The sequence below is a fragment of the Diospyros lotus genome, chromosome 1, assembly GCF_014633365.1.
Source record: "Diospyros lotus cultivar Yz01 chromosome 1, ASM1463336v1, whole genome shotgun sequence".
Lineage (NCBI taxonomy): Eukaryota > Viridiplantae > Streptophyta > Magnoliopsida > Ericales > Ebenaceae > Diospyros > Diospyros lotus.
In genome coordinates, this window is record NC_068338.1 from 37873230 (window position 1) to 37886222 (window position 12993).

Here is a 12993-nt window from a genome sequence, read left to right on the forward strand (position 1 = left end):
TTTCTATGAATTATTTTATTTTTTTTGTAATTTAAATCCATAATAATTAAAAATAACTCATGGGAAGAATAAAAATCAGAAGAACCGAGTTTATCCGTTAATTTATCTCTTAAAAAAGCAAATTCTTGGTGTTGGGGCCTCTTTATGGCCCTTAATTGCGTATGTGAAGTAATATTTTCTTTTTGGCAAAGGACTGAGCTTTTCCTTACCATGTTGTTGATGAACATGTTAGCTTTAATGGATGAACAAATTTTCTTCTTATCTTATAAATTTCATCTCGTCTCAAGTCTGGGTTTTCTTCCATCTTCCTGCCTGCCACAAGTGAAACGACCAAGGCTTCTAGTTCTAGAGCACTAACCGATATCAACATATATGTGTGTATATGCATGCATGATCGAACGGTACAATAGAGAAAGACGAAAATGTACCCCCAAAAAGAAAAAAAAAAAAAAAAAAAAAAAGACACCCATAAAACTGATTACAAAAACCTCGACCACTTTTACTAACTGCAACTTTTTACATTTTCAGAGGCTCTGAATCTACTCCTCCTCCTCCTCCTGTCCCCTGTCTTGAACCAAGCTAATACTTAACATTACCAGCAGTTCATGAGATCGAATGCCGCCTCCCCCTTGACGACGAACCAGACGACTTGGTCTCCACAGGAACCATCGATGTCGGGCTCTGCGAACTGCCAGACGTCTCCGAGCTCCTGTTCTCCCTGCGCTCGCGCCCTTTGCCGCCCGCCATCCATAGCTTGCTGAAGATCCTCCTCGACTTAGATGGCAGCAACTGAATGCCACTTCTTCTGTTTGTGCTGCCTTTCTTCACCAACTTGCCAGTTTTGGTCTTCTTCGTTATCTGCATTTCACTCATCTGTTCCTGAAGGGATTTGCCCTCTTCTTGAACCGTTTTCTCCCAGTCTTCCTCGGTTGTCGTCACCGAATGTGATTGGTCGCGGGGGTGGTGGACGGCTTGAGCCCCGGCTCCTGCTCTAACCTGCTCGAAGAAGAGGACTTGGACTACAACCCGGAGTGGAAGGAGCTCGTTCTGCGTTGCGTGCATCGATGCATCCATCGTCAACTTCTTGACGTCCATCAGCCCGCAAATCTTCTTTCTTTCGGCTTTTGACAAGTTTGGATGCTCCTGAACAGAATCATCTGGTCAGTACTATTAGAAAAGATGAAAGAATGAAATTGAGAGATAAAATCGAAATGCAGAGTATTGAAACAAAATAGGTACAACAAATATAACACCTATGAAACACTTCCAAAATGCCTTACGTACCTTCAGATAGGTGTCGATAGCCTTGTACAATCCATCATGAACTGGTCTAGCTGAATCCGGAATGGACAGTGACAAGAGAATGAAAGTGGAGAGAGTGAGATTTGGATCGGAAGCAATTTTGTCAAGATACCCATCGACGAGTTTACCAATGTTTAGCAAGGCCCCGTGTCCTAAGATTAAATCATCGGTGAACTCGTTAGTCCTCTCAGAAATATCCAAATCCCAGAGACGTTTCTCACGGAGCACAAATTGGCTTATAAGAGACTGCACAAGCTCAACATCGTATTTAGTAGTTTGCGGGGGCCTTGCCGGGATTAATAGATCGTTTATGGAGGCCTCATCCAACTTCAAGCTTATCCTCTTTATCAAATCTTCCGTCAGTGTATCATCTGCTCCCACCAGAATGGAAAACTTCAATAATTTGAGCAAGAAACTACAGGAACAATGCAGTCCTATGTCAGATGGCAACAAGTAAATTAATGTCTCGACCAAATATCTGTTCCTCCTGTTATGACCACCTTCAAAAGGTCGAGCATCGACAGAGTCTGGCAACCATCTCATTGCATACGTCTTTACCGCTTCCACCGTCACGTTCCCATCCATTCTTCCCTTTGATCTTATGGCAACCATAACGCGCTTGTAGAGGTCAATATCCAATTCACATATATCTTCGACCCACCAATCCTTTGGAACAGAGTCAACTTTTTCCTGGAATTTCACCACATGGTCAACATTTTTCTCCAAGATCAGTAACTTCCGATTATAAGTGTAAGACCAATTGATTTTCGATGGATCCACAGAAGTTTTAGATGCAATGGAATCCATACATCTCCCAACTATCTTCAGATCTTCAGACCATGGCAGAAGAGACTTGGTAGTTTGAAGAACAATAATTGAGTCTTTCCAGCTGCGGAAAACACTAGAACTAAGAAATACCTCAATTTTGAAAACCAGGTTTCCCCGCTCAACATCCTCAGTCATCTCAAGGTATTCAGCTGCACAACGGGCAGCCACAACATTATACGCATTGAGAGTGACGGTCACTCCATAGCAGAATTTGGCGCAAATTTCAAAGGCTTTTGGCCCACCAGGAAAGTCAGCCAAATGGATTTCATCAGAGCTTTCCTCATTAGCTTTCTGTACAAGTTTCTGTAAGCGGTTGCTTTTGGATAAGAGAGGGAACTGCAGGCAAACATTAGATTGGAATGTCACCAAACACGTTTATTGGTTGGTTTGTCACTACTGAAATTTCATCCTAACATTAAAAAATCTGAGACCAAGTTATTCATTTCTGAGTCGATGTAAAATCAGCAAAGTCCACAATCCACCTACGCCTAATTTATTCAGCCATGAAGATTTCAATAAATTCAGACAAGTTCTAAGCTAAATAGAGCGTATTACAACATCTAAGCAGAGCAAGGAAAAGAAAAGGAGATCGATCAATCATATGGCTCAGTTCACCTCATAAAAACCTGCAACAACAAGAACATACCTTGTGAAGGCAAAACTCTACTGCACCTACATGTATGATAACATCTGTTGCCAGTTCAGATGACACATACCTGCATGAAATAAAAGCTCCTGTAATGGGATCGCTGAAATTTACATGCTTTTTGATAATAAATATGATTATATAATGGTATCACTGCTTAACATCATACATTATTCAGTTATAGTCATTTGTCTGCAACTTGTTAAAATACTGAAGTTGTACAACATACAGAGAACTAAAAACAACCATGCATTCATAAACCATCCAATGAAGGGATTTGCAAAAGTTCTAGTTCAGAGTCAGTAAGACCCTAAGACTGATGCTGGTAACCATGTCATCATCAAGTGCTCAAGATAATGATGGATTAAGCCTAGCACCATGAAAGCTACCTTCAATAACCTTTTATGGCCAAGTTTTAATGTTTTATACCAGTAGAAAAAATCCATTAAATGGTGCAAATTCAACATAAAAGAAAAAAAAAAAAAAAGGCCCAAACGATGTAAACTGAACTGCCATGTGATAAAAGCATAGACTTTAGCTAGGAAGCAAAAACGGAAGGAAGGTTCAACACCCCTCCTTGGGGAGTTCAACTCTGTATTAATATCACAGCATATCTTCTTGCGCTACTTCGTCTCCTACAGTAGTACCACCCTAGTGTTTCAAACCCCACACGGTTGCTGCACCCAATTGAGATGGGTTAACCAACAGAGACAGATATCAATTGCTCGATATATAAATTAAACAATCATGTGAAACCTGTTCCAGACTGGCGTTTGAATTTGTGGATATAAATGCAAGACTGAAAACCTCGATAACAGATGGGGACCGCCAGACAAAAAATATAAATGATTGAAGCAAGTAATTCGTAGTCAATTGACTTATAAACCATAATATGTCCTACAAACTTGACTCTTACCAGTCCATTTAGGCCCAAAATTGGATGCAACAGAGTACAATAATAAGGGGAAGAGTGAATGCTATTCATTATGGTAACAGTTGTATATTTCTCATACTGAAAGGGCTTGGCATGAGGCCCATCACATATGACTTTTCTACAATTGGACCACAAACTCATCAAAATCAGTACAGTTCAACATCTGGACCACCTAATGAGTGCCTCATTCAACCCAAGAAAAGATATAATTATATTATTAGAGGGAAACAATATAATCACCGAATGGATAAACAAGCTACAAATTAAGCACAGTTTGACAAAATTTTACCACTTTCAGGCTAAATTAACATAAGAAAAAAAAAAACCCATATTCTGAAAGGAGGCTTGGGATGATATATATGCATTAATGAGAGTGAAAAAAAAAAGGATTTTTACAGAACAAAGATCAAAGTAAGACCAAGCAAGAAAAGATTCTTAAACTAATATATATGTCCATTCCATCTACATATAACAAATATCATCCCAAGACCAAACATGAAAGTTTTGTCCAAGCAAATAATACACATTTCCATACATAAATGCAGAAAAGAGGCGAGGAAGCAAACCAGATTTTTGAAGAACAAAACAGCAAAATGGAAACCCACTTCCCTGATAGAATCAAGGTGCAAAAGAAAAGAACAAATAGAGTAAAAGAAAATTCAAGGACAGCTACAAAAATCCACTGACCTTATTATAGAATTGCCATCGGCTACGAAGGCATCAGGCTTGGACCCCAATTTCATAAACTTCATGTTCCTCCCAAAAACAAACGCGGAAACCCCACTAGAAAGAAGAGAAAAGCTGCAGCCCACAATGCAACGAAGAAAGAAAGAAACAGAGAAGAAGAAGAAGAAGAAGAAGAAGGAGAGGGCATCTAACACATGGGGCTAAACAGAGCGGTGGGAATTCAATCCCACATTTATGATGACATTGATGATGCCATAGCTAACAACACCCTAAGACCCTTAATTTCGTCGCCGCCTTTGCTTAAAACAATCTCTGATCCCCCAAGATCTCTCTCTCTCTCTTTCTCGTGAGAGGTGCAAATCTCGAGACCCTTTTTCCCTCTCTTCTCTCTTCGTTCCTTTCTCTTTCCTCTGAAGATACACGTACCCTGGTGAATGATAATCCCTGACTGTCCCTCCCTCTCTGCTCAAGTTGTCTCCTTTTAGAGTGAGAGAAAGCATATATATATATATATATACAGACAGAGAGAGAGAGAGTAGAAGCGCAACACAGACACAGTAGGGGACTGTGCAGATTTACATAGAGGACTGAGAGGAGGAGGCCTTTTGAAGGAAGCTTTATGCCGTTAATGCACGCCACCCTACCAAGGACCATTTTGCCCCTCTTGATTCCCTTTATTCTCGCTTTTCCCCTTTGTCGGCGATCCGTTTGGTCTTATCCCTTGCTTTTGACTTTCTCCCCCCCCCAACGGATTTCCTCTGCAATTCGCAAGTCGCAATTCCCTTTCTCCTCTTCTTAAAGACTTGCCATTGCAATTCCGAATTCCTTTCTATCCTTTTCTTTTCTTTCCTCCTCCTTTTTTTTTTTCTCTCTACCCAAACGGTACACGCAACTCACATCCACGACACAAAAATCTAAAGACTTGGTTCGAATGCGATACCCTTTCATCCAAAATTTCTTGCTAAGGATCCACCAATACCACCAAAATCAAACTGACCCATTTTATGATACCTCAATTATCTCTCTAATATATATATATAGATAGATAGATGCTCGATCGAACTGGAGGTGATTGGAAATATAAAAGCATGTTTTTTCATAATCCACGTACGTCACGTAACGTAATATAACGTCATTTTATGGATGCCAACAGGACCCATTTCATTTAATGATACGGGACGATCCGTGAGCCATAGTGATCATCATCGAGAAGGCCATGGGAAACACGAACGGTTGTGATTCGTCGAGGCAGATCAGATCAGATCAGATCAATCTCCCGATCGAGTCCTGACAATCCAACATATTATCTGAATCCGACACACTTAAGTTGCAGAGAGGATGATATTTTTATTAACTTCTTCTTTCTCCTTTCACCATTATTCCCATGTGGTTGCATCCACGAATTGAAAATTTGAAATTCCCAACCCAACCCAACCCAAGTTCCAACCCCACCCAGTCAAATAAAATAAATGTTCCCATCTCATCATTATATATAATTATGCTATTATTTTATAATAATGAACTTACAATATATCCAAAAACAAACTTAGTTTAATGTTAAAGAGGGAAGCCCAGCAATCCATGGCCAGCCAGCCACAAGAAGATAATAATAAAATATCTAAAGCATTAATAATAATAATAATAGAGTATGATGATGATGATGAAGGGATTTGGGAGGAAGCTTTTTTAAGAACGTAAAACCTGGAGAGAGCAATCTGTGGGGGTGTGTAGTGTGAGAGCCAAACAACAGGAACAGCCCCACCATTCCATTCATTCTTAAATTGCTAAAAGCGAAATTTGGCATAAAGTTGGGCCCTATGGTCCCCCCTACATTCCCAAAAGGAGAAGGAAACCCCCCCCCTCTCATCCAATCCAATCCAATCAAATGGAATAAGTATCTGAATAAAAAAAAATATCATTTTAATTTGTTGGATGGATATAATAATAACCCTTTTTGTATACTACTAACCCCCCATTTAATGAATGGGTTGTGTTTATAATAATAATAATTGGGCTTTCATTTTGTTAAATAATTTAAATTGATTTTAGCATGAAATTTTATGATCATTTTGTAAAATGATGATTGAGTTATGATGGCATGGCCACGGCACGGCACGGCATGGCCTGGCCTAGCATAGCTAGCTAGCTAGCTAATTTCCCTTTTCCAACGGATGGACCTAAAACGTGCATGCAAAACTCCCAAATTTCTTTAATTTATTTAATTAGATCCACCTTTTTTTCTCTTTTTAACAGCCACCTCCAATTTTTCTCTTTAATTTATTTACATCATCATCAGTAGTTATTAATGAAACTAAACAACTTCTTATATAATTTAAATAAAACTAAAAGTTTCATATCATTATTAAAAAAAATTAAAATTTGTGTCAAATGTAAAAACATGATGTTATACATATTTCTCGCACTATATTTTATGGGCTAGACTCGACCCAATAGGCATCAAACCAAACTCGTCAGAGCAAACTTACACATCGCTGAAATCCGAACTCAGATCGTGGGACCAAGCAGGCTTTAAATGAGCTCCCAACGATACTTCTAGTGAGCTCCGAGTGACATTTTCAGTTCGCTAACCTAGCCAAGTGCACTCCCAACCCGCTGACCAAGCTGTTCAGTTCGCATGATAAGGAGACCGCAGAATAACCAAAGAGCAACGATAGAATGGGTATTATTTTGAATAGGCCATTCAGGTCCAATCTGACTCCATCCTTTAGCCCAATTATTGGCCCATGTCAGTTCCATCCTAGTCTTATTGGTGCCTGCAAGCAGCATCATTGCAGTCATCTCTGGATATCCGTACGCCCACTTTAAATCTCATCCTCATTAATGACAGATCTCATCGACACCATACTGCCATCTGAGTACCTCCGCCGACGTCGAATATTTAATTTCATCACCTATAGACCCACGATACATGTGCACATGAGAATATCTCTTCCTCCTATATCAGTAAGCTCTTTCCAGAGCCAAGATATGCCTTTTCCTAGTAGCCTACTGATGCATTGCATATTTTTCCCTTAATCATTTGAACACCGGAGTTCTTGTAAAGGTCCAACCAGCCGAAGGAACGTTGATCAAATCATACAACACTCATCGGTGTGTCTTTTCCTTTCTCTCTTTCCTCGTTCATTTGATCAGTATGGGCTAATAAATCACGATCAACCAATTCCGAACGTCGACACAATATAATTTTTTTTCAAGAAAAAATCCCTTAAATGTATAACAAAATTTCCAGTGTTATTTGTATTTGAGATTAATAGCACAAAAAAAAAAAAAAAAAGCAACTATCCCTTCGTCTCTCTCTCTCTCTTTGTTTAATTAGAATATCGATCACTAACCCTACTACTTGACTCATAAAACTATATTATGCATATCAACTTTTCCCTTACAGATACAAATTGATTGTAATATTTTTTTAATTACTATCAAGACTCCTCCTCTCTCTCCCCCTTAATCTTTTTCTCTCGCTTTCATCATTAATTTTTGCATCCGTCATCTCTCTTGGAGACAACATTTGCCATGGCAAGTGGGACTTTTTGTTCCGCCCATCTCCTTCTCCCTCTCACTTAGTCGTCGGTGATGTATTGCAATGGGATTTCTACCCCTATTGTTGGTCCAACTTTAAAGATGAAATCGTTCACCTCGAGCGTCCCCACACCCGGTCCGATAGGACGTGGGGGGAGATTAATCATTGTGACCCAGCCGGACACAGTGACTAGACTCGGACTCACCGCGCATAAGAAGCCCCCTCACTTTGGAGAAAGGTACCCCCATACTGCCGCTTGCGAGATTCAATTCTCGATCTTAGTCTAAGATTCACCACAAAAGGCACTTTGTGCCCCCTTTCTTAATCAACTGGGCTACCCATGCAGGCATTTCTACCCCTATTGTTATGTTAGCGAGAGAAAGAGAAAGGGGTGAGTCTCTAGTGAGAAATCAGTGGTTACCTTGGAAGAGGGTCAAAAGGGTTGGTTTGGTTGGTGAGAGGGAAGGGGGAAGAAGAAGAAAGAGAAAAAATAGATAATTAGTTGGTATGATGATTTTTTTTTTTAAATGTTTTAATAAGAATGAGTTTTATTAATTTTTAACAATATTTTTCCAGCCGTCCATTTCAATTCACCAGCTATTATTATTATTATTATTGATATCTACTATAATAATATTACATGTCAAATTTCAATTCAAAGTTATCAAACATTCATTACATGAGACGCATTGGTAGGTGTAATCTTAAAATTCGAATAAGTTAGCACAGCTATCATTGTTATGTGGATTAGTCTTCCAATAATATTACATATCATTGTTATGTAATATTAAAAATTTTAATTTAATTTAATCATAAAAGGCCTCTTCCCAATATCATCTCTTGACGGTGAGATTAATTGACTAAATATATTATTATATTTTTAATTATACTATATCATCTGTTATATTACTATATTTTATATAAAATACAGATTACATTATATTTATAATATAAAATATCACATTTGATTTGGAGTTTAATAATACCCATCATTCTAAATGATATTTCTCACATTAATTACATTTGGTATGGTCCCCCCATTCACCCAACCAACAAAAATTAAAAACAAATTGACTACACTGCTGCTGCTGCTGCTATTACTAACAAATTCAGAAATTCAACACCTTTTCTTTTAACGAACAAATAAATTAATTTATATTGAATTTTACTATAATAATAATAATAATAGCACTCCCAAGAACATCACACTCACTCACTCTACCCCACACCACAACACACCCACACGCAGGAAAACCAGATGCCTTCCCCCCCCACAAAATTTCACTCTCTCTCACATGTACAAGGCCAAGAAGCTGGCCAAAACTCCCAGACCCACCAACAACCCGCCCTCTGAGCTGACGGCGGCACTGGTCGGAGCAACGGCCGGACCCTCCACCGGAGCAGGCGCCGGAGCTATGCTTCTGTGCCTTGGGGAGATGACCACCACCGCCAGCTTCTGCCCCTTCTCGCAGTGGCCGGCGGCGCCGCTGATGAAGTAGAAGGGGCCCGACCTGTCCAGCGTCACCTTGGTGTTGCCGTCCTTGTACTCTGATATGGGGCTCGATGTGTTGCACTTCTCGTAGTCCTTCTTGCTCACCTCCACCACCGAATCCTTGCTGCCGTCGTACTTCCACACTGCCACGCATACACAACAACACATCACAAACTACCATCAATAAAAAATAAAATTCCAGGAGAGAGAGAGAGAATCGATCAAATCGTTCAGAACAGATGGAATCTATTATTAATTTATTGATCTAAAAAATTACCGAGGGAGTCGCCGATGAGGAACCGGGAGCTTTCGGCCCAGTGATTGAGAGAGTCGGATTCGGAGGAAGGGATCTTCCAGCTGTCCGTCTTGCCGCCGACCAAGTACTCTCTACCTTCCGATAACCTCACCGCCACCAGCAGGAGAACTGCCGCGCAGCACAGAGCCCTTGATGAAAAACAACCCGCGGCAGCCATGAATGAACACTTGGCTATATTCTATAGCTTCCTTACAAATCCTCTCTCTCTCTCTCTCTCTGTGTCGCGCTAAATGAAGACAAAGGGAAAATTAAAGAGAGAGAAAGACAAACACAGCTGCTATATGATAAGGCGGAGGAGGGCATGTGAATATATATGTAGGAGGAGGGCATGTGAATATATATGTATGAGGAGAGAGAAGAGATAAGTAGCCGTTGAAGCAGGTTCTGGTAGGGATATAGGTTCGGAGGTTGCCGAAGCTGTTTGTTGTGACACGTAGCGGTTCCTACTTCGTACTGTGTTTTCTGCCCGTTACTTCAACGGTAAAAAATAATAATAATAATAACATTTAAACGTTTAAAAATATTTAACGTCTACGGAGGAAGCATGAAAAGGCGGAAACGGTCGGAAATAATAAATAAAATAGTGCTAGGCCTCAAAAGAAGGAATGGTTTTGTTGTACGTTTAAGGGATGGCAATCAGTTAACGGACCTACGAGACCTAAAAGCATTTTTAATTTTTGGTCAAAAATTGATAGAAGATTGTCTTTTAAAAACTAAAAAATTTCTAAACGTAATATATATATATATGTAATATATATATATGTAATATATATATGTTATATGTATTTTCCGCATCACCCCGCATGGACCAGACTCGGTCCGATAGACTGGCCCAATCACCCAAGGCCAAGAAGGCCCGGACGACCTCGTCAAAAAAAGCCCAGCCTCCACCAAAAATCCGGAACTTGTAAAGCAAGCATACAGCGAGCTCGCGATAATCCCCCAACGAGCTCCAAACAATCGACTAACGAGCTCCTGAAATATCCTCCAGATCGCTGGACCATCCAGGTCGCCAGCCTGAAACCTCCAGCTCGCATGAGCGGCAAAGCTGCTGAGAAGACAGAGGTAAGGTCCGATCACTTTATCTGTAACAGCCCATGCCCCTCGTAATGAGAATCCCACTCCCGGTCTTGTGAAGGCGATAAGAACTGTTTGTCCCCCATTATATAATTACTGTATTTTTATATGTTATCTGAATTGTAAAAGCCCCTCAGTATAAATGAGAATCAAAAAAATCATGAGGGGCAAGGGACGGAAAGAATAATCAGATATCGCCACTCTGAGAGAATAATCAGACGGCGACCGTGGACTAGGCATCATTCTGGCCGAACCACATAAAAGAGTCTAATGTACACGTTTGGAATTTTGTGGGGGGGGTTCCTTCCTTCTCGGTATTTTTGGATTGATTCACCGCGGCCCAAAACGAATCACAGGTCGGCCGAAATTGAACGTCGACAATATATATTTAAGATTTAACCGTTAATTTCAAGATATCATTTAATAATTCATTAATTATTAACAACCATCCCGAATATAACTATAAATGTATTATAAAAAATAAAAATAAAAAACATGCAGCCAAAATAAAAACTAAAAAATATACACCTTTAGTTATGGTTTCACAGCTCACCGTAGCAATCATTTTCATAAAATATTTTCACGTAAAAACAGTGATATAACTTTTTCTCATCATTCATCACTCCTTTGCATAAATTTATATATATATATATATAAATTGTACATAGTAAGAGTGTACATAGTAAGAGTGTCAATTAACATTATATATATATATATATTGTCAATTAACATTATACATAGTAAGAGTGTCGTTGATACTAAATAAGATTGGTATTCATGATAAAATTATATATGCCCAAAAAATATTTGTATAGTTCGGAGTGAGGTCACCCAACGCCCAAAAATGTTTTATTATTTATTGGTTCACAAATAAAATATATCAAAGCCCAAAAAGTACTTTAGGAGTGGTAGCATCCTTTAGCGTACAATATTAAAAATCAAGAAAGAAATTAAATATATTACTATTATGAATGTCAACCAAAATAAAAATTTTATAAATGAAATTTAAGATTTAAGGGACGATCTAATTAAATCATGATAATTATTATTCTATTTGAGTTCGTTCCCAAATATTCTATCCTGCAACTCTCTCTCTCTCTCTCTGATGTAATATATTGGCATGCACCCTTAAAACATTGGCTAAAAGCATACTGAATCCTCTCACCTTTTACCATTTAATCATTTTATTCTCTTAACTTAAACAAGCACCTATTAACCCATCAACTTTCAATTTGAATCTTATAAACACTTGGGTCAACGCGTGTATTACACACGCAATTGAGGTGTGTGCAGCACATCTTCTCCTTCTTCCTTCTTCCTCCTTCCCAGACTTCATTGTCTCCGGCGACCTCTTGCTCGCTGCCTCTCTCTCGCTCTCTCTGTCAGTGGTCGCCAGCAACATTGGAGGCGTCGACCGAGGTTGGGGGTCCGTTGATAGCAACGACCAAGCGTGGGCGGGCAGATCTGGGCAATGGTGTCAATTGGGGTCGAGGGGCAGCGTAGGAGGTGGGTCACGAGTAGATTTAGGCGTTGGGCGTCGATTGGGGTCGAGGGGCGGCGGTGGCATCTTCTTCTTTTGCGGTCGTCTTCTTCCTCTCTCTGCCTCTCTCTCACTCTCATTCTCTCTATCGGTCTCTCTCGCTTTCTCTCTGTCGCTCTCTCTCGCTATCGCTCTCTCTCTCTGTCTGTATCTCTCGCTCTCACTCTCTCTTTGTCGTTTCAGGCGACTATCCATCAACGGCGACCGCTAGCCCTCTTCCTCTCTTGCAGATCGAGACAAGTGACACACTTCTATTGGCTTTGTCAATGTGGGGCCCACATCAGACAGCATGTGCAACTCACGCAGTAATGCTTGCTGCACTAAGGTATGTAGCTATTACAAAATTAGTAGTTGAGATACATGATAGATTTAAAATTGGAATATGAGGGGGCTAATAGGTCCTTGTTTAACTTGAGGGGGCAAAATGGTTAAATGGTGAAAGGTGAAGGGCTGAGTATGCCTTTAACCTTAAAACATTACGTGTGAAACCCTGATCTAAACTCTTGGAATGGAAGGGCCGGCAGTACGAGAGGATTTTATGTATTATGTGATTTAACATTACATGTGGAATGAATGCTGATGGTTGGTCCGCCCTTGCAAAAAAACACTGGGCCAATTCAGTTCACTGTT

The 12993-nt window shown here is 39.8% G+C and overlaps 2 protein-coding genes across 2 annotated transcripts; both read right to left on the reverse strand.

The window, feature by feature from the left end:
- Positions 1–272: 272 nt before the first annotated feature.
- LOC127800607 (BTB/POZ domain-containing protein NPY1) lies at positions 273–5286 on the reverse strand. The gene is made up of 4 exons (XM_052335321.1): positions 4398–5286; positions 2777–2846; positions 1285–2466; positions 273–1143 (listed from the first exon to the last, which is right to left on the reverse strand). Exons 1-4 carry the CDS (start codon positions 4460–4462, stop codon positions 604–606), a joined length of 1857 nt encoding a protein of 618 aa, XP_052191281.1. The 5' UTR covers positions 4463–5286; the 3' UTR covers positions 273–603.
- A 3650-nt stretch (positions 5287–8936) lies between these two features.
- LOC127799983 (early nodulin-like protein 1) lies at positions 8937–11538 on the reverse strand. The gene is made up of 2 exons (XM_052334325.1): positions 9708–11538; positions 8937–9573 (listed from the first exon to the last, which is right to left on the reverse strand). The coding sequence occupies exons 1-2, from the start codon at positions 9901–9903 to the stop codon at positions 9230–9232; spliced, it is 540 nt and encodes a 179-aa protein (XP_052190285.1). The 5' UTR covers positions 9904–11538; the 3' UTR covers positions 8937–9229.
- Positions 11539–12993: the final 1455 nt, after the last annotated feature.

Bases quoted from the DNA above. Each gene is read 5' to 3' on its own strand.
- LOC127800607 (XM_052335321.1), bottom strand. From the start codon at position 4,462: ATGAAGTTTATGAAATTGGGGTCCAAGCCTGATGCCTTCGTAGCCGAT. The intron at 2,847-4,397 runs GTCAGTGGATTT...TATTTCATGCAG, and splicing joins GATGGCAATTCTATAATAAG to GTATGTGTCATCTGAACTGG. The intron at 1,144-1,284 runs GTACGTAAGGCA...GATTCTGTTCAG, and splicing joins CTATCGACACCTATCTGAAG to GAGCATCCAAACTTGTCAAA.
- LOC127799983 (XM_052334325.1), bottom strand. From the start codon at position 9,903: ATGGCTGCCGCGGGTTGTTTTTCATCAAGGGCTCTGTGCTGCGCGGCA. The intron at 9,574-9,707 runs GTAATTTTTTAG...TATGCGTGGCAG, and splicing joins CCTCATCGGCGACTCCCTCG to TGTGGAAGTACGACGGCAGC.